Source organism: Macaca fascicularis, chromosome 7, assembly GCF_037993035.2.
Source record: "Macaca fascicularis isolate 582-1 chromosome 7, T2T-MFA8v1.1".
Taxonomy (NCBI): domain Eukaryota; kingdom Metazoa; phylum Chordata; class Mammalia; order Primates; family Cercopithecidae; genus Macaca; species Macaca fascicularis.
In genome coordinates this window covers 99,620,874-99,641,615 of record NC_088381.1, presented here as the reverse complement: position 1 = coordinate 99,641,615, position 20,742 = coordinate 99,620,874, and the positions used below count along the sequence as shown (strand labels likewise).

General features: G+C 36.9%; 1 protein-coding gene across 14 annotated transcripts in view; it reads right to left on the bottom strand.

The window, feature by feature from the left end:
- The window catches only part of NUBPL (NUBP iron-sulfur cluster assembly factor, mitochondrial), a 259,201-nt gene that overhangs the window by 9,835 nt on the left and 228,624 nt on the right, over positions 1-20,742 (bottom strand). For 10 of the 14 annotated variants that reach the window (XM_073997212.1, XM_005561036.5, XM_073997213.1 and 7 more), the window contains 2 exons: positions 4,890-5,010; positions 1,260-1,342 (listed from right to left, as the gene is read on the bottom strand). The exons of 2 other annotated variants lie outside the window; for them this stretch is intronic. In XM_073997212.1, coding sequence (XP_073853313.1) covers positions 1,260-1,342; positions 4,890-5,010 — 204 coding nt within the window. Of the gene's footprint in view, positions 1-878; positions 938-1,259; positions 1,343-4,889; positions 5,011-20,742 lie in introns of those variants that run through there. 2 more of the 14 variants (XM_073997214.1, XM_005561035.5) reach the window with 1 other exon arrangement.

Below are 20,742 nucleotides of genomic sequence, written 5' to 3'. Positions count from 1 at the left end.
CAGATCACTCAAAATGAATATACTTTACTTATCCAAGATTCCCGTTCATTTACTCTTACTTTACAGCTCTTAACCAAACTTGGTTCTTTTATTTTCCAATTCACAGAAGATTAAAGGAAGCAAACTAGAATATAAAGAGCAGTAGTTATGTTTAGAAAAAATACCAGTACTATAAAGCTATACCCATTAGTTAAGGAAAAGAAAAACAAAAGAAAAACTATTAGAAGATTGATTGGGGCTGTTCAACAAAGGAACAACATCCAAACCGATGTACCAGATGATGAATCAGTTTCCAAGTTAAATAGCAAGTGTTATTTAGGAAAGAAAAAATATGTATGATTCATTTTATTTCTATTTTTAAAAAGATTAAAATATTATATGCTTAAAGATTTTATGTAGCAGTAATTTTGAAAATCTATCAACTATATCTCCAATGATGTTGGCTAATGAAACACTACTAGTCTTTTCACCTCACCTTCCCAGTTATATTTATTAAAATAAATGCAATGAAAATTTCATCTCTAGGCTGGGCATGGTGGCTCATGCCTATAATCTCAGGACTTCGGGAGGCCAAGATGGGAGAATAACTTGAGTCCAGGAGTTCGAGACCAACCTGGGCAACACAGTGAGACCCTGTCTCCACAAAAAAACCAAAAAATTTTAAAAAATTAGCAGGGCATGGTGCTGTGCACCTGTGGTCCTAGCTACTCAGGAGGGGGCGGCTGAGATGGGAAGATTGCTTGAGCATGGGAAGTCAAGGCTGCAGTGAGCTGGGATTGCACAACTGTACTCCAGCCTGGGTGACAGAGCAAAACCCTGTCTGGAAAAAAAGGAAAGAAAAAAAATTCCACCTCTAATTGTTTACACAATTACCTTATATCCAATTCAATACTTTCTTGCATTAGGCTTCCTTCTCCAATCAGTTGAACTTCTAATACTGAAATATAATAAACTTGGGCAGTTAGATATTGCTAGCCAGCAATATAAGAATTTTACAAACTGTAATGTTCATGCTTTTCATGAGAAAACTGGTTGGGTGATGATTCTCTGTAGGTAAACTTGTTCAGCTGGTAATTTGGAGCCAGCATTGGAAGCTTACTGTACATAATAGTATCTTAAAGATGCTTTGGACAAGTTAAATAATCCTTGTTTAAATATATATGGACTATGAATATATAGGCTTAATCTTCCCAACTTTCTTTCTATATTTCAAAAAGTATATAAAAAGAAATAAAAATATATCCAAAAATGGAACTTACCTCATCACTTTCAGGCTGTGAAAACACAATTGGCTGGCCTGTATCTGAAGCTTCCCTTATATTAAGGTGTAAGGGAATGTCTCCTAAAAGAGCCCAGCAGACATCCATTAGAACCAGAAAAGTTTATATAGGCATGTTGAATCTCACTATTTGAACTATGGAAAGAAACAAAATCTGAACTACATTGATTCAAATTGACTATCTTCTAATTGCTAAATCTCTGAAAAAGAAATTTCAAATGGGAATTACAAACAAAATACTCTACTTTAGAGTAGTACAGTGATTGTATTTGTTTATATAGAAAAGCTCTGTGGCACCCCATCAAGGGATGAGGCCTCTGATTTATTCTTTGCTGGAAGTCTCCAAGCAAGCAATGGCTTGGAAGACATTTGCAAATGATTTTTCCCATCAATATCTGTTATAGACACATCATGTCACATAATAAGAGGAAACTGAAGAGCAAAATATGGGGAGACAAAGTAGTCCAAAAAAAATACAACAAAATAACCTTCCTGATGTTGGCAAATGGAGTGAGCTCAAAGAACTGGTCAAAAGTAGGCCAGACCTGTTATCTCAACTATCTGTCTCTTTATCAGACAGAATTATTTTTCTCTTATTATCTACTAGCCTATGTAGCACCATATATAACCTGTGAGCTTGGTGAGATCTCAGCAAGTATATGACAAGAACCTTCAAAATACAGACGGAGGTGGGAGAGGTGTGTTTTCTTGAGGACATATTACTATCAGGCAGGGGAATTTAAGAGCTGACCTGAATTCTGACCCCTCATCCAATATACTCTTTCCAGCACACCATCACAAACGAAGTCTATCAAGACTGAGATTTAAAGTGCAGTGAGTGGAGTCTTAAGTGGAAAAGTTGACTTGCCTTGGTACTTAGCGTTCTCAGAACCACTCCAAATCCACGCAAAGGTTATTAAAACATACGTGTATGTGGTGTTTTATTCAAATAAGTCATTTAGCACCATGTCAGGCAATTTAAATAATGCAAAAGAAGTATGTTATAAAAATATTACAATATATACTATGAAGTACATGGAAAAGGAAATGTTATTTCATGCTCCTCTTGTCAAATGTTGTGATCTTAAACTATAAGTCTTTCCTCAATATCCAATGGCCAAATGACAAATACATGATATTTTAGTAGCCATTTAAGGATTAGCTTTTCATTAAATTTGATTCCTATTCTCTAGATCAACTTCAGACTGCAGGAAACTGTCACAGGAGCAGGCAGAAAAAAATGTTATAGAAAATGCTTAGAAATGAAAATTTTTCCTCTCAATTTATGAACTGTCATTCTAGTAAAGAATCATGAATGATTTCTTTTCTACTGCATAAATGGAAGGTAAAAGAGTAAAACCTTCTCCTTTATATAGCCATCTATTGACATCATTTCTGCTCTCCAGATACTCACAATCCTACCTACAGACACAGAAGATTAGACCAAGAAGGGGAAAAGTCTTGTTAAAAACAGGTGGCGTAGTAAGAATGGTAACGGGCTAATGGTTGTATCTAGACAGGGATTTTTAAAAAGTAAAAGTGAGTGAGGAGCAGTCTGAGCCTGAGAAGTATCTTTGAGGTGCCAAGTCTGAAAGAAATGAGGGAACATTTCAGACATATAATAGGTTAAAGGGTTTTCTGTGAGATGGTCTGAGACCTTAACTACTATGCATAAACTATCCCTGTAGGTAAATATAGATAAGGTTCTGAAGAGCTATCGTGCCAAATAATCATTTAAAACACAACCCACTGAATTAAGAGTCTGCCAGGGAGTCAGTAAAGGACAAATAAGGGTTCCCAGGAGGTTCAACTGGCCAAGAGGCCATAGCTGTGAAAGCTTTCTCCCTGATTTCAGTTCCTCATTCCCAACTCCAGCCTCTTCATAATTGAAGCACTGCTCCATTTCATGGGAGACACCATGGGACCCATGAATACATTAAAAGGAGGGGATGTGCCCTAACGAGGAACTCTAAATGATTTTTCCCTAACACTGTCCGACATAGCAGTCTAGGGCACCATCCAATTTTTGTGACTAGTAATCAGTGTTTCTGATACATTTTTAGGGTAATTGTACATTTGTGAGCTGTTGGTTAAAATGTAACTTTCATACATACCATTGTTTCTCAATGAAATGTTTCAAATTCTAAATAACTGACTTAGGAAACTGTTCAGCTCATTTGTAAGTTAGGAAATTATAATGTTGTCAGTATAATTCAATAATGCCATTATAATTACACATTTACTTTATTATATAAGTGAATGTCAATCTGTTATTATGCAGATTTGGAAAATTGAACTTTCTGGGTTAAATGAAAAACAGTTGCAGAATATAATTAGTGGCTATAATTATAGCAATGTATCAAAATATATCATCAGTATTCACCTGGTATTGTAGTGGCTGCTATAGTGCAAATGCATAACAATAACATATTTAACATCAACTTTTAGAAATTTAATTATAACAGAGAATGTTTTGAAATTCCTTGATCTCTAGGGATCTTAATTTTTAACTACCTAAGTCTAATAATTCACTCTATGCCTTCCTTATTCAGCATCTAACATCTGCCTTTGGCAAGAACAGAAACTCATTTACAATTAGAATATCAAAACATGTTTTCTAAAAAGTCTGTTAAGTTGCCTGTGGATTTTTGGAACATCATCTTTTATCAAAAACCTGTGTTTTGCTTATTTAACACATGATTTTAGTTCTCCTCATAGCACTAATGAACTCTTCAGTTCAGTGCCATGAACGTTACGTACAATGTAAATTTCAGGTGCCATATTTTATAGACATATCAAACACATTAAATATTACAGAAAACACTAAATACTGTCATTCTAAAGCAGAAAGACGAACAAATACAGAATTAATCAGGAAGGCATTTTTATATATGTACTAAGAACGAACACTTCCAGAGGTTTTTACAACATACAGAACAGATATTTTAATGTATACCTGTTTATACTGAGAGATGTGCAACCAACTTAGCAAACACATTGGTGACCATCATTTAAAATATGGCTTCAAACTACAGTACTTAGACCACAAAACTCTCTTCTCAAATTTAAATTATAAACAATTTTTATTTAAAATAGAAATTATTATCATACTTGCCAGAACAAACTTATTCAAAAAAGCCAAAGAAAGGGTAACACATATAGAACTATGCTATATTAATTTAAAACACAAAGCCAAAAGCAAATCATCATTTTCTGAGACACTCTCTCTTTTTTTTTTTTTTTTTGAGACAAGAGTCTCACTCTGTCGCCCAGGCTGGAGTGCAGTAGCACGATCTCGGCTCACTGCAAGCTCCGCCTCCCAGGTTCACACCATTCTCCTGCCTCAGCCTCCCGACTAGCTGGGACTACAGGTGCCTGCCACCATGCCTGGCTAATTTTTTGCATTTTTAGTAGAGACGGGGTTTCACTGCGTTAGCCAGGATGGTCTCCATCTCCCGACCTCGTGATCCGCCTGCCTCGGCCTCCCAAAGTGCTCGGATTACAGGTGTGAGCCTCTGCGCCCGGCATCTGAGACACTCTTAATCCTTAAGCCTCATCCCCACTTTCCCTTCTGCCACTTCTTCTGCAAAAGAACATCCCACAGTCTTACCTAGAACTTCAAGACCAAGGGTCTGTGCTAGTTTCCTTGCACCATCAGCACCAAAAATATGAGTTTTGTGTTTACATTTTGGACACTGGAAAACACTCATGTTTTGGACAAGGCCAAGGACCTAGAATAAAAACATACTGAAATCAAAATAAAATTAAACCAAATATTAATACATTACTTCAACAATTTTTACTGAGTGCCTACTGAGTTCTAGTGACACTCATCAGTGTTATCACAATGATGAATAAACTATGGCCTCTGCTGTGAGGGAACTCATGAGCTAGTAAGAGAGCAAGACATATAGAATTACCTTTGATATCATAATAAATGCTAAAAAGAGATGCATAAACAGGAACCAAAAATTCTGCCTAGAAAGAAGAGGAATCTTTGAGTTTCCCACAGACAACTGTTTCTTCAGGTTGTGGGGTGACGAGGAGGTGAGGCCTACAGCAGGAATTCTAGACAGAGGAAGACAACAAGCCAAGGGAGCAAAATAAAACTATGTGGCCTATTTGGGCTGCAACCCAGTGGGTGGTCAAGGCAGAAGATGGTTTGGGAAGGAAGGCTAGGGCCACATGGGAAGCTGCTGAATACCATCCATGTATTTGAGGCATTCCTCTCAGACAACAGGAAACCACTAAAGGTTTTTAAAGCTGAAAAGATGGTATCAAAGAGGTAGTTATACAATCACATTTTTGTTTTAGAAATTTATCTTTGATGACAATTTAGAGAAAAACAAGAGGGGAGGAACAGAGGAAAACAAATACCTAAGAGGTTAACTTTGGACGAAGTCTCATAGTAAATCTAAAATATACGAAGTGTTTGTTATATGCCAGGTGCTGGGATAAGTATTTTAAATGTACTATCTTATTTACTCCTCACAAGAACTTCATGAGATGGTTATTTTATTTTTTGTTTTGTTTCATTTGTTTATTTTTCAGATGGGAGTTTTGCTCTCGTTGCCCAGGCTGGAGTGCAATGGCGCGATCTCGGCTCACCACAACCTCCACCTCCCAGGTTCGTGATTCTCCTGTTGAGAAGCTGGGATTACAGGCATGTGCCACCATGCCTGGCTTATTTTATTTTTTTAGTAGCGACGGGGTTTCTTCATGTTGGTCAGGCTGGTTTCAAACTCCCGACCTCAGGTGATCCGCCCACCTGAGCCTCCCAAAGTGCTGGGGTTAGAGGAGTGAGCCACCATGCCCAGCCAAGATGGTTATTTTATCATTCCCATTCTATAGTTGAGAAAACTGACAGTGCTAACAAAAGAGTAAAACTCAGCTCTTATCAGAATGTTATTGTTTGAAACAAAATTAAGTTTCACAGAAAAGGTCATTCTCTTTCTAAGTTGCCCTAGCTTCTGCTACAAAATAGATACAGCTAACCCTTGAACAACATGAGTTTGAACTGAGTGGGGTCCACTTATATGTGAATTTTTTTTGAACCAACCACAGATAAAATATATAGTATTTGCAGGCTACAAAACCCAAGTACCGGAATGGCTGATGTCCTAGAAGCAACTGTGGGACTTGAGTATGCATGAATTTTGGAATATGCAGTGGCGGGGGGAGGGTGGTTCTGGAACCAATCCCCCACATATGTCGAGAGAAAATGATACTTAAGAAACATTTTTATTCAACAATACTGTTGAATAAATAGACAGGCTCTGCAAATATAATCCTTACTCGTGTTCCTTTTAATCCCACTCTCTTATTGATGAGAAGCAGTAGCTCTCTTCTAGAATAAAAATGAAGAACACTACTTTCAAAGGCTTAGAGATTACAATGTCTGTATGAGTTCTACCATAAGGTTATGACTGTAGGTTATTAGAACATTTGCATTATAAATGAAGAACAGTACTGACAATCCACAATGAAACATATAGGTAAGAAAGTGAAAAAAAAATGTTATTCCTTCTGAAAAGAGAAACAGAAACGACTAAAGTTGCCCCCAATACTTATATATGAAGACAAATAGTGAAAAGACATACATCTATAGCAAAGCATTTCCAAGCATCTAATATATGCCCTTTTGCTGATGCACACTATCACAAAAAACAAATCACACTTTGTTTTGGGAATTCAGTACTATCTCCAGAAAGCTAGAGAGAAACATAGCTTAATATCACACAGCTTGTTTATTAACTATGCCCATATAATACACTCATTGCTTGGGCAGTTTTACTGCCATTTATGTTAAATGTGATATATCCCCTGACTCTGTGGCTCTCACTTTAAACATAAAATCATCACTCAAAAAATGAGAAAGGGAAAAACACCTAAAGAAAGTGAAAATCTATGTGAGGGTATATTTCAATTCAGAGAGAACAGGAAAAACATTCTGACTTTGGACTCTCTTAGACTCCCTAAGACATAGAGGCATAGAACAAGCATGTATTTGCAGTTTGTGTGATTTACATCTTCTTACCAAATCATTCTCTATGGACTGTATAAATATCTCAGATATGTTCTCTATAGACTACACAAATGTCACAGACCTGGCCAGGCACGGTGGCTCACGCTTGTAAACCCAGCATTTTGGGAGGCCGAGGCGGGCGGATCATGAGGTCAGGAGATCAAGACCATCCTGGCTAACACAGTGAAACCCTATCTCTACCAAAATACAAAAAATTAGCCGGGCGTGGTGGTGGGTGCCTGTAGTCCCAGCTACTCCTAAGGCAGGGGAATGGTGTGAACCCGGGAAGCGGAGGTCTCAGTGAGCTGAGATTGTGCCACCACACTCCAGCCTGGGTGACAGAGCAAAGCTCCATCTCAAAAACAAACAAACAAACAAACAAACAAAAGGTCACAGACCTAAAATATAAAACCATAACCAAACTCAACATTTAACAAGCTCTTAATATATGCCAGTAACTGGGCTAAACACAAGGAATAGCATACAGTGGTGAGCAAAAGAGACTTGATTCTTACCCCTTGGAGCCTGTACTCTAATTGGAGAAATTGACTGAACAAAGAGTAGTGTAAAAATACACTTATAAAATGGAATGGCTTCTCTGGAAGCAAAGTATAGGGTATTATGAGAGTGTAGAGCAGAGAGGATGTGATGTACTCTGGGAGTCAGAGAGGGCTTCCTGGAAGAAATATTTGATCTTAAAGCTACAGAGTGATGAGGCAAAAACAAGGAGAAAAGGAAGAAAAACATTCAAGACAGAAGTAGGGAGCACATGTCTCCCTTCAAGGAACTGAATGGCCAGTCGGAGGCCTCTGAGGTGTGGTGTGAGTGGAGTGAGTTGAAGCTGGAAAGGTGGGGCTTGTAGGCTATATTAAGGTGTCTGAGTTATATAATGAGTACCAAAGAATCCATTATAGAGTTTTAAGCAAGAGAGGCCACTATGCCTGTAGTTGTAGTAGACTCATTACTCAACTGCAGTGTTTTAAAAACACAAAATAATGGAAGAAGCTGAATGGACTTCTCTTTGTGTGTTTATATTCTTAGACAAACACAAATCCTGGGCTGTGTTTTCCAAAACTGATCGTGGGAGAGGTGACCACTTTTAACGCTGTCTAAAATATGTCCATTTCTCTGCCTGGGCACAAGGTTAGGACTTTTCTTCCCTGAAATTAGGAACACGTAACTTGTTTTGGCCAATGAAATGTGTGCAGAAGTGCCATGTGTCACATCTAGGCCAAAGCCTTAAGTGTTAATTCCCCATTCTTTTTCCTTCTGTCCAGATGACCAGCAAGCCTCTAGTTGGTGGATGCTGTGTCAGTCTGGGTGCCAGAGTGTTGAACAATTCAGAGAATAATACAATACAGAGGAGTGTTGAAGCCAAACCACAATGGATATGGAGAATCAGACAATAAACATGTGTTGTTTTAAGCCACTGAAATTTGAGAGTTGATAACACACACAACCTAGCCCATCTTGGCTGATACAGAGGTGTAGAAAGAAAATATTAGAATTTCTATTTCTATTTTATGATTTCCTTTCATTTTCAATTTTGTGTTTTATAAAGAAAGTAACATTAATGTAGTAATATATGTATATTACATATACAATATAAAACTTATTAATAAATATATTTAATACATATATTAGGTTATATGTAAAAACATCATTTACTAATAAGGATGTATAATTGACAGTCTGGAGGTAGACTGGGCACAGTGGCTTATACCTGTAATTCCAGCACTTTGGGAGGCTGAGGCAGGAGGATCACTTGAGCCCAGGAGTTCAAGACCTGCCTGGGCAACATAGCAAGACCCTTTTCTACCACACACACAAAAAATCAGTCAGATGTAGTGGCGCACACCTGTGGTCCTAGTTACTCAGGAAGCTAAAGTGGGAGAACTGCTTGAGCCTGGGAGGTTGAGGCGGCAGTGAGCTCTGTGATTGTGCCACTGTACTCCAGCCTGGGTGAGAGCAAGGCCCCATTTCAGAAAAGAAAAAAAAAAAGTTTGGAACTAAAGAACCCTTTATGTGTTTCAAAGTCAGAGGTTTTGACAACTAAGCTTGGCTCTATTACTGATAATATGTAACTTCTTCCAGTTAAAGGATAAATGTTCTAATACTGCTTCCTAGGACATCTTGAATAAATTAATTTCACTTAACTCTAGAATTCCCTCATCTTAAGAATGACCCACACATATACCACTTTACTTGATTTTACCAAAAAACTTGGTTGTGATAGAATAAGGAGCCCAGAACAGGCGGGGCATGGTGGCTCATGAGGTCAGGAGATCGAGACCATCCTGGCTAACACAGTGAAACTCCGTCTCTACTAAAAATACAAAAAAAAATTAGCTGGGCATGGTGGCAGGAGCCTGTAGTCCCAGCTACTCGGGAGGCTGAGGCAGGAGAATGGCATAAACCAGGGAGGTGGAGCTTGCAGTGAGCCGAGATCGTGCCACTGTACTCCTGCATGGGTGACAGAGTGAGACAGAGTGAGACTCTGTCTAAAAAAAAAAAGCCAGAACAGACCCATACATGAAAGTCTGTAAGTTACAATGGAGACAACATAGTACTAATGTAAATTGGATATCCATATATAAAATAATGAATCTTAACCTCCTACCTCACTCCATATACAAAAATTAATTCCAGGGGGATTTTGAGCTAAATATGACAGGTAAATAATAATGTTTTTAGAAAAAAATTGGCAAATATACTAATGCTGCAGGCAGGCAGAGATTTTTCTAGCAGGACACAAGCATTAAACACAAATGAAAATATTTAAATTAAATTGGACTACATTAAAATTAAGAAATTAATCAAAAGATATGATTACAAGAGTGAAAGGGTAAGTTGTAGAGTGGGAGATAGTATATACAATACACACACATGACAAAGGACTTTTACCCATAATGTATAAACAACTCCTGCAAATCAATAAGGAAAAGTCAGATTAATACAATAAAGAAATGGGCAAGAGATTTAAGACATTCCACAAAAGAGGATATTCAAAGTACATTTATGTTTCAGATTGTGTTAGAAAAGAAACATCAGCATGACTAAACCAAAAAAGAAAATGATATCAAATGTTTGTGAGAATGTGAAACAAGTAAGATTCATTGTTTCAAGTTGAGTGGAAATGGGTACTATCATTTTTAGAAACTATTTGGCAGTATCTACATAAACTGATATATGTTTATACTACAGCACAGCAATTCCACTTCCAGTTATGTACCAACAGACACATGAACAAAACATTCACTAAAAGACATGTACAACAATGTTCATAACAGCACTAATCATAATAATCAAAAATGGAAAACTACTTATGTTCATCAACAATAAAATGGACAAATTGTGATATATTCACACAATGGAATGCTACAATCAATGACAAGAAAAGAATGACAGCAACAATCAGCAATATAAGTGAATCTTGCAAACATAATTTTAAGCAAAATAAACCAGACGCACAAATGTATAACACTATATTATTCTGTTTGTAAAAATTTCACAAACCAGCAGAACTATAGTGTTATGATTTGGGTTCCATTTTGGGGTAGTCACTGGAAGGTGGCACAGGCAGGAGTTTTTGGGATGCTGACAATGTTCCATTTCTTAATTTGAAATTTTATGTTGTTTGACTGACATTTTCCCAATTCCTGTTCCCTAGCCCCTGGTAACCACCATTCTACTCTCTAACTCTATAATATAACTTTTTTAGATTCCACATATAAGTGAGCTCATTAAGTCTTTCTGTACCTGGCTTATTCTACTTCACATAATGTCCTCCAGGTTCATCCATGTTATTACAGGATTTCTTTCTTTTTTTATTTTGAGACGGAGTCTCGCTCTGTCACCCAGGCTGGAGTGCAGTGGCGCGATCTCGGCTCACTGCAAGCTCCGCCTCCTGGGTTCACGCCATTCTCCTGCCTCAGCTTCCTGAGTAGCTGGGACTACAGGCGCCCGCTACCGTGCCCGGTTAATTTTTTTTTTTGTATTTTTAGTAGAGACGGGGTTTCACTGTGTTAGCCAGGATGGTCTTGATCTCCTGACCTCGTGATCTGCCCACCTCGGCCTCCCAAAGAGCTGGGATTACAGGCGTAAGCCATCGTGCCCGGCCTATTTCTTTCTTCTTAAAGGCCAAATAGTATTCCATTTTCTGTGTCTCTGTGTGTGTGTATACACATTTTTAGAATCCATTCATCTGTTAATTGATTCCATATCTTGGCTATTGTGAATAGTGCTGCAATAAACATGGGAGTGCAGGTATCTCTTTGGTAGACTGATTTCAGTTCCTTCGGATATATTCCCAGCAGTGGGACTGTGGGATCATATGGTAGTTGTATAATTTTTTAAGGAACTCCATACTATTTTCCTTAATGACTGTATTAATTTATATTTCCACCAAAAGTGTGCAAGGGTTCCCTTTTCTCCACATCCTCACCAACACTTTTCTTTTGCTATTCTAACAGATATGAGGGAATAATAGCTATTCTAACAGGTATGAGGGGATATCTCATTGTGGTTTTGATTTGCATTTCCCTGATGATTAATGATATTAGCATTTTTTCACATAGCTGTTGGCCATTTGTATGTCTTCTTTTGAGAAATGTCCACTCAGATCCTTCACCCGTTTTAAAAATCAGGTTGTTTGTTTTCTGGCTATTGGGTTGAGTTCCTCATACATTTTGAATATTAGCTCCTTATGTATGTTTTGCAAATATTTTCTCTCATTCTGTAAGTAGTCTCTTCACCTTGTTGACTATTTCCTTCACTGTTCAGAAGCTTTTTAGTTTGATGTAATCCCATTTGTCTCTTTTTTGCTATTTTGTCTATCCAGAAAAAATCATTGCCCACACCAATGTCATAGAGCTTCTCCTCTAGGTTTTCTTCTAATAGTTTTATAGTTTCAGGTCTTACATATAAGTCTTTACTTCATTTTGGGTTGATTTTTATATATTGTGTGAAATAAGGGTCTAATTTCATTCTTCTGCATGTGGACATTCAGTTGTCCTAACGCCATTTATTGAAGTGACTGTCCTTTCTTCATTGTGTGTTCTTGGCACCTCTGTCAAAAATCAATTGACTGTAAATATATAATTTCTGGGCACTCTATTGTTCTATTTCTGGGATACACACAGTGGGTATGTTTATACTTTGTAAAAATTCATTGGGCTATAATTTGTGTTCTCTTATGTATGTATGTCACACCTTCAATGAAAAGTTTGCTTTTAAAAAAGGTGGTTATGAGAAGAATGGTAATAAAGCAATACGAACAAAAAACCAAAACAATGACATATTAGGTGTCTTGTGAACTTGCATATAAAAAGAACCATCTGTTTTTATATGGAAAATATTCTATAGAACCAAAAGAAGCAGTAAAATTAAGATGAGTTCCTTGGGAGGAATAATCTCCTATTATTCCTAATTAATACTCCAACAAGAGCCCTGAAATAAAGTCTAACTCCATAGAAGCTCTAAAATAGCGAGGCTATAGACCCACAATGCCCAATAGGGTATCCATTAGTCACATGTGGCTGGCTACTGAATACTTGAAATGTGGCTAGTCTGAATTAGGATGTGTTATAAGTATAAAATACACCCTGAGTATTGAAGACTTAGTACAAGTAAAAAAAAAATGTAAAATATCTGAATAATTTTTAAAGTTTGCAAGTTATTTATTTTTAAGCTTCTCCATCAAAGTATATCAGGAACACACAAAAAAGTACTTAAGTTTATGGCAAAATGGATTCACCAAAATGTATGTCCATGTTACCAAGACCCTGCTAATAAACAAAATGTTGCCCACACCCCAGTAGTCTCCCTAGACATCCTCCAAACACTTTCCCAAAGGTATTCACTAACCTACTTTCTAACACCATAAATTAATTTTGTGTGGTTTTGAATTTGATACTAATGGAATCATGCAATATATATTTTTGTGTCCAAGTGATTCATCCAGCTAAACTATGTACCTGTAATTTATTTTCATTGAGTCCTAAGATTTTATAATGACTATACCACAAATATCCATTCTCCTGTTGGGTCATTTGGGTTGTTTCCAGATTTGGGCTACTGTAAATAATGCTTCTATGAATGTTTTTGTACATGTCTCTCTCTCTCTCTCTCTTTTTTTTTTTTTTGGCTGGGTATTAGGTTACATGTATTTAACTTAATACGTTAAAGAAGCTAAAGTTTCCAAATAAAGTTCTACCAATTTAAACTACCACCAGCAATGTATGAGAATTCCAGCCATTCCACATCCTGGACCTTTGGTACCATCAGTCTTTTAAATTTTAGCAAGTATGATGAGTGTGTAGTAGACTCTCATTGTGCTGGCTTGTTCAACTGTCTACCTATTTATAATGGGAACTAAATTACTTAGACTCTTGCTTACATGGTTCATGGTTAAAGTTTGCCAAAAGTAAAGGGGCGGGAGATCTGGAAGGTGGAAATGAAGGCTTAGGCATTACACATTAATGGTTTTCTTTGTTCAGAGATGGTGAAAGGAAGATTCGGAGGTGCAGTTGCATTCCAGTTTGTCCTCATTCTTCTGGAGTCTGTGCTCAGCTATCTTTTCTACTATGGTTTTTATTTGTATTGCCAAAATTATTAATAAAGTTGACTATATATTTTACATTTTTTTGTCATTTGTATATCCTCTTCCATAAAGGCCTGTTCAGGTCTCTTGCCTATTTTTTCAATTGATTATATGTTTTCTTCCCCTTACTGAATTGTAAGAATTCCTAGTGTTTTTCAAATACAATTCCTTTTTGGTTGATCCTCAATAATTTTTATGTGGTTTTCATGTTGAAATGATAATATTTTGAATATACTGTGGTACATACATTATTAAAATTAACTTTATCTTTTTTTACTATTTAAAATGGAGAATGGCGTGAACCCGGGAGGCAGAGCTTGCAGTGAGCCGAGATCCGCGCCACTGCACTCCAGCCTGGGCAACAGCAAGATTCTGTCTCAAAAAAACAAAAACAAAAACAAAAACAGAACTTTAAAACTACATTTGTGGTTCATATTTCTATGGTTTATATTTCCATTGGACAGTGCTGCTCTAGATAATTAAAGCCTGACCATAGAAGCTATTTTGGTAGTTATCCTACCTAATATTTTAAGGGTCTAAAGATGCATAAAAGTATTTTATCAGGTTCTGTGATTTAAAACGAATTTTTGTTTTTTGTGAAACAGGGTCTCACTCTGCTGCTCAGGCTGGAATGCAGTGGCATGATCATGGCTCACTGAAGCCTCAAAAAAACTGCAACTCCTGGGCTCAGACGATCCTCCTGCCTCAGCCTCCTAAGTAGCTGAGACTACAGATGCATGCCAGCACACTCAGCTAATTTTTTATTTTTTGTAGAAACAAGGTCTTAGTATGTTGCCAAGGCTGGTCTTTAACTCCTGGCTTCAAGCAATCCTCCCACCTCAGCCTCTGCACCTGGCCTATTATGAATATTTAAAAAAATTGAACATAAATAAAACACTTTAAAAATATACAAGACAGATAAACTACCAAGTTTCTGTGCTTTTAATTGAAATTACATTAGCCAAATGTGATAATCCTCTTTTATGGTTATCTCATTCTGTGCAGAGCTCATACAACAGTTATATATATAACTCTGTGTATATCTCTCTCTGTATGCATATATAGACATATAGTTATATCTATATATAGATATACATACATGTTATTTATATATTCTATCTTTGATTTATTAAAAAAGAGAAGACATCAGCCATTAATTAACATATGCAAACAGTGGCAAACAATTCTTTCAAAACATAGGGTTAGTTGGGGTTTCTAATTTAAAAGAAAGTCTTGGGAATTTAAAGTCTGGGGGAGAATTTAAAAGAGAAATTTTAAAAAGCTTAGAAACCACTGCTCAAGTTCACTTAACAGCAATCCTCCATAATCAAGGAGGTTTTGAATGGCGGCAACTAATGTAATAAGAACATGTAGAATATCCACATTACAGTTTTTTCATCAAAAATTCTTCTCTCTTAAATAGGAAAGAATTCAAGTCCATTATGATGCGTTCCCCTCCAAATAAGCCTTACATCTTATGAATACTTCATATACTGTTAAGCTGTTTGTATTTACTGTAGAGCTATTGTGTACATCCTTTAATAGCAGAAACATTAGAAAACAGATGCTTTGCTTATAGCCTAATTTACATAATACCACTGAGATACAGCTGTAAGCACGCTCAATCATTTTTTAATGTCTCATCAAAGTATAAGGTCCTTTTATCTTTTTACCTTAGCTACTTTACCTGAAAGAAGGCAAATACTACATGCCTGGCTACCATCAGCCACCACAACCTTTTTGCGTGTGATTCTCGCAGTATTCCAATTCATCACTGGCTCAGAAAGGCACTTCTTAACTTTTTAAAAATTGATTCTCTTGAAATATCAACATTGCTCTGAATATTGGATTTTTCTGTCTAAATCTGTTGAATTAAGGAGGCTCAAAAGGCTCCAATTTTAATTTCTTTTTGTCATTTTAAACCCAGATACAGGTAAGTAACAAGCAAGATTTTTAAGCTACTATGTAATCCAATTTATCCAGGTTAAAATCAGGTTAAATGCTTGCTGGTTGGAACCTGTCATAAGCATGAAAAGCCATGATTTAAGAAAAAGTGAGGAGGAAAAATTCATTGTTAAATAATGAATGATAATAACTGAAATAGATTAGATTCATAACTGCTTTTCAGTTCTTTGTTAGACTCAAACCAGTTTTTGGCATACTCCTTGAAGCATGTGCACAGATATTATAATTTTTAAAAATGAGACAGGTGTTCTTGTTTTCTCTTTCAGAACAGTCATCTGACAAGGAAAGAACAATGAATGGGGAGGCCTGTGTCCATACTCCTCTCAGGGACCAACTAAATAGTTGTGGCTCCATGAGGTGCAACTCAATTTCTCTATGCCCTGAATTCTTAATCTTGAAAACAAGGATTTATAATGATCTCTAATGTCTACCACGATATCAATAACATTCAGAGCTACCCTTTACCTACCATGTCCTAAGGCTATGCTAAGTACTGTAAATACAATCACACTTCACTGCCATAGTGACCAATGAGATGGGTATTCTCATCCCTAAATCATGGAAGGAAACTCTGAAGCTAAATTATTTGCTCAAGGTCACACAGTTAGTAAATGACAAAGCCAAAATTCAAACTATCTGAGTGACTGGTTTGTATAAGGAAGTTACCAAACAAGATGACAATTAGATACAGACTTTTGTGCATGGAATTAGGTGGCTTAAAATAATAATGACTCAGTAATGTTGAGCAATATAGCATAGTAAAATTAAGAGCACAGTTATAGGGCAGGCCTTATTTCAGCCATCCTTACCACTCAGTGCTGCAGTCAAGTCTTAGACTTCATCCCTTTCTCCTAAATCCTGGACATGGAACTCCCCTTCCCCTTATCACCCACATGATACCTCCTTGACTGTCAGCAGAACCTTTGGCTCCTTAACTCCTCCCCATTTTCAATCCACCAGTTTCCTCTGCCTTCACTTGTCTACCTTAACAATCGGAACTGCAATTATAAGCAAATTTGATGAGGAACCCTCTTATACCCTAGAATCTGTCGCCCTGTGATAGTCCGTGATGTCCACAGTACTAAAACTCAACTCTGGAGTATCCACAGAAACTGCAGTTAAGAATACGGGCTCTGGAAAGCAGACTTCTTGGATCAGAGCCCAGATGCCCCACTAAACAAATAGATGTTCTTATGTAAGTTATTTAACCTCTCTCAACCACATTTTCCTCATGTGCAAAATGGGGGAAATGATGTTCTGTATTTCACAGGGTTGCTGTGCGAGTTGAGTTTAATTTATGTAAATCACATAGAACAGCATTCTAGTTCAAAGCACACAGACTTCTGAGAGAGTTTGGGGAAAGACACAAATGAGCATATATCTCCAGTCTCTGAGAAATAATTATGGCTGAGATGCAGAATGCTATCCAGTCTTATAAAGATAATAAAGATCATCTAATTTTTCTAAGAAGACAATATAATCCTTAACCTTTACAAATAAATAATAAAAAGTTCCAGACCGGCCAGGCGCAGTGGCTCACACCTGTAATCCCAGCACTTTGGGAGGTTGAGGCGGGCAGATCATGAAGTCAGAAGATCGAGACCATCCTGGCCAACACGGTGAAATCCCGTCTCTACTAAAAATACAAAAATTAGCCAGGCATGGTGTTGGGCGCCTGTAGTCCCAGCTACTCGGGAGGCTGAGGCAGGAGAATTGCTTGAACCCGGGAGGTGGAGGTTGCAGTGAGCCAAGATCACGCCACTGCACTCCAGCCTGGCGACAGAGCAAGACTCTGTCTCAAAAAAAAAAAAAAAGTTCCAGACCACAGTAGAATTGTCTCTGTTTTTTGTTTTTGGCAGAAAAATTAAACCACAGGAAAGGTAGAATTTCTCTCTTTTATAAGATAAATATTTTTAAGACTAAAATAGCTATATAATTTTCAGAATTATTTATTAGGAAATAAATCAGTTCAGTGATCTACATTAGGATTTAATCTATATATTTGTTTCCAGGTCAAATGTGGTATAGACTGCTCACTGCTCACCAAAATTCATGATCTCATCTTCCTTGGCATACAACTAATCAATATTTCTTGGGCTCCTTGAGAAATGTGACATGTGGTCATGTGACTGATTTTAGCTAGAAGAATGTGTGTAGAAGTATGTGTATCACTTCTAGGTCTGGCCCATAAAAATCTCCAAGGTAGGTATATGCCTCTGTATTCTCTTTCCTTGTGGCTGGCTAGAATGAAGATGGCTCCTAATGTAATTTTAGAAGCCACAATTGAAAATGACAGAGGCTCCAACAGTCTGAAAGACTGCATGGAAGAAGGCTACTCTGCTCACCTGTTCATCTACTGTAATAGGACTGTTACATGAGCATGAAAGAAACTTCCATTGTATTTGTATCATTATATATTTTGGGGTTTACTTGTAACAGCAATTTGTCTTCTTTAAATAATGCAAATTTCAAATAATGCAGAATTTTAGACTCAAAATAATATATCAACTTAATAAATCTACATGAAGATAATGTAGATGGCTCAATGAATATACTCAAGGCATAAATCTCAAAGAACAGTAGTGTTTAAAATTCTAATTATTATTTTTTTCTTTTTTTGAGACAAGGTCTCACTCTAACACTCAGGCTGGAGTGTACTGGCATGATCACAGTTCACTGCAGCCTGGACCTTCCAGACTCAAGTGATCCTCCCACCTCAGCCTCTTGAGTAGCTTGGACAACAGTTGCATGCCACCATACTCGGCTAATTTTTTATTCTTTTGAAGAGACAGGGGTCTTAATATGTTGCCCAAGATGGTCTTGAACTCCTAGCCTCAAGCAATACTCCTGCCTTGGCCTCACGAAGTGCTGGAATTACAGGCATGAGCCACCATGCCCAGCCCCAAATTCTTATTACCAAATAAAGGGATTAGTCAAAATCCTCATGTAAAATACATAAAAATATGTAAATTTATCTGTTTCATAACATTCTAAAAAGTTATAAGAAAAATTAATTATTATATAACATTATGTAAACATTGAGTGCTTAGACTGCCAAAAACTACTGTACTTAAGCCATTTATATGCATTATCTTGTTTATTTCTCATCTTAATCTCCTGAGGAAAATACTACTATGATTCCCATATGATGATTGAGAAAACTAAGGCACAGAATAAATAACTCAGGTCATACAGTCACAAAGTGGCAGAGCTGAGATCTACAATTCAAACTCCTCAGCTCATGTTCTTCACTACTATGCAAAAATGCCTCTGCAAGTAGTTTCCTATCATCTAAAACATTATAAGAAAATTTGGAAAGCAATTTAATTTGAAACCACTAAAGAATATAAAAAATACAGTTCTCTAAATGATAACAAAAATCTGTATATAAGAAACTTTTTAAAGAGCATTTCTCTTGTCAATATCTTTACCAGTTTCTTCCTTGATGAACACTATTAAATCACAACTCTCATAGAGAAGAAGGGCAGAGATTTGTGACTGAGAACCTAACCTCTTATTTCTTCTAGTTTGTTGTCAACCTGAACTAAAAAGCAGCTCCTGGTAGATTTATTAATGGCGTCATAACTCTCAAAATTATTTTGATTTCTGTCTTTTTTGTTCTAACTCTCCTACCCTATACAATCGATTCCCAAGATTGTCAATTCTTCCTTCAAAATGTCAATTACATTCATTTCCCCTTCCATTTTCACTGGCATTATTCTAATTAAGTCCCTTACTGTCTATCACCTACACCATGTTTTTCCAACTTTTTAAACTGTCTTACTGATAAAAGAAATATTTTACATCTTGACTACATGGAAGAAGGCCACTCTGCTGACCTGTTCATCTACTATAATATTACTGTTACATGAGCAAGAAACACACAATACACACATATAATATACGTGTTTATATTTGAGACCAAATCTTTATGAAATAAGACTCTTCCTAAGAGCAATTTACTCTGACACGGTTTAAGCATTTTTGATTACATCTCTTACTGTATCAATTTCATGATCTGTTTGTGGGTCACAATCTGCAGCATGAATAACTTTGATCATTGCAAATGTTCCCTTACTTCCTCCATGTTTCCTGGCCCCTATTCTTTTTATTTATCTCCACCAGATTAAAACTTTGTAAAGCTCTATCCTAATGATGTCTACTTCCCATCCAGCATTCTTTATGAACTCCTCTTATAATCTTAAGAAGAAAGTACAAATTCCTTAGCCTACTGTTTAAGGCTCTACCAAACCTGGCCATACACCAATACACACTACCTCAACTATAGACAAACTGAACAATCCTGAACACAACTTGTGTATTCCTGACTCTTTCAAGACTGAATTCTGTCCCTCCCTAGTCCCTAGATATGCCTACGAAAATCCTACTCCACTCATTCACTCAGCATATATTTAGTGAGAAACTGCATCTTCCAGGCACAGCGAGAGAGACAGGTGGTCCCTGTACTCACCGAGCTTATAGTATGAGTATAGTATAGTATAGTATAGTATAGTATAGTATAGTATAGTATAGTACAGTACAGTACAGTATAGTATGCAAATGTGAAAGTACTAACAAATGTGAAAACAGTTACAAAAGGAGTAATAGAGTATAATTGTATCATAAAACTAAAAAAGCTCATAAAAGGGTTAGGGCGGGCTGGGCGTGGTGGCTGACGTCTGTAATCCCAGCACTTTGGGAGACCGAGGCAGGTGGATTGCTTGAGGTCAGGAATTCGAGACCAGCCTGGCCAACATGGTGAAATCCCATCTCTACTAAAATACAAAAATAAGCTGGGCATGGTGGCGGGTGCCTGTAATCCCAGTTACTAGGGAGGCTGAGGCAGGAGAATTGCTTGAACCCAGGAGGCAG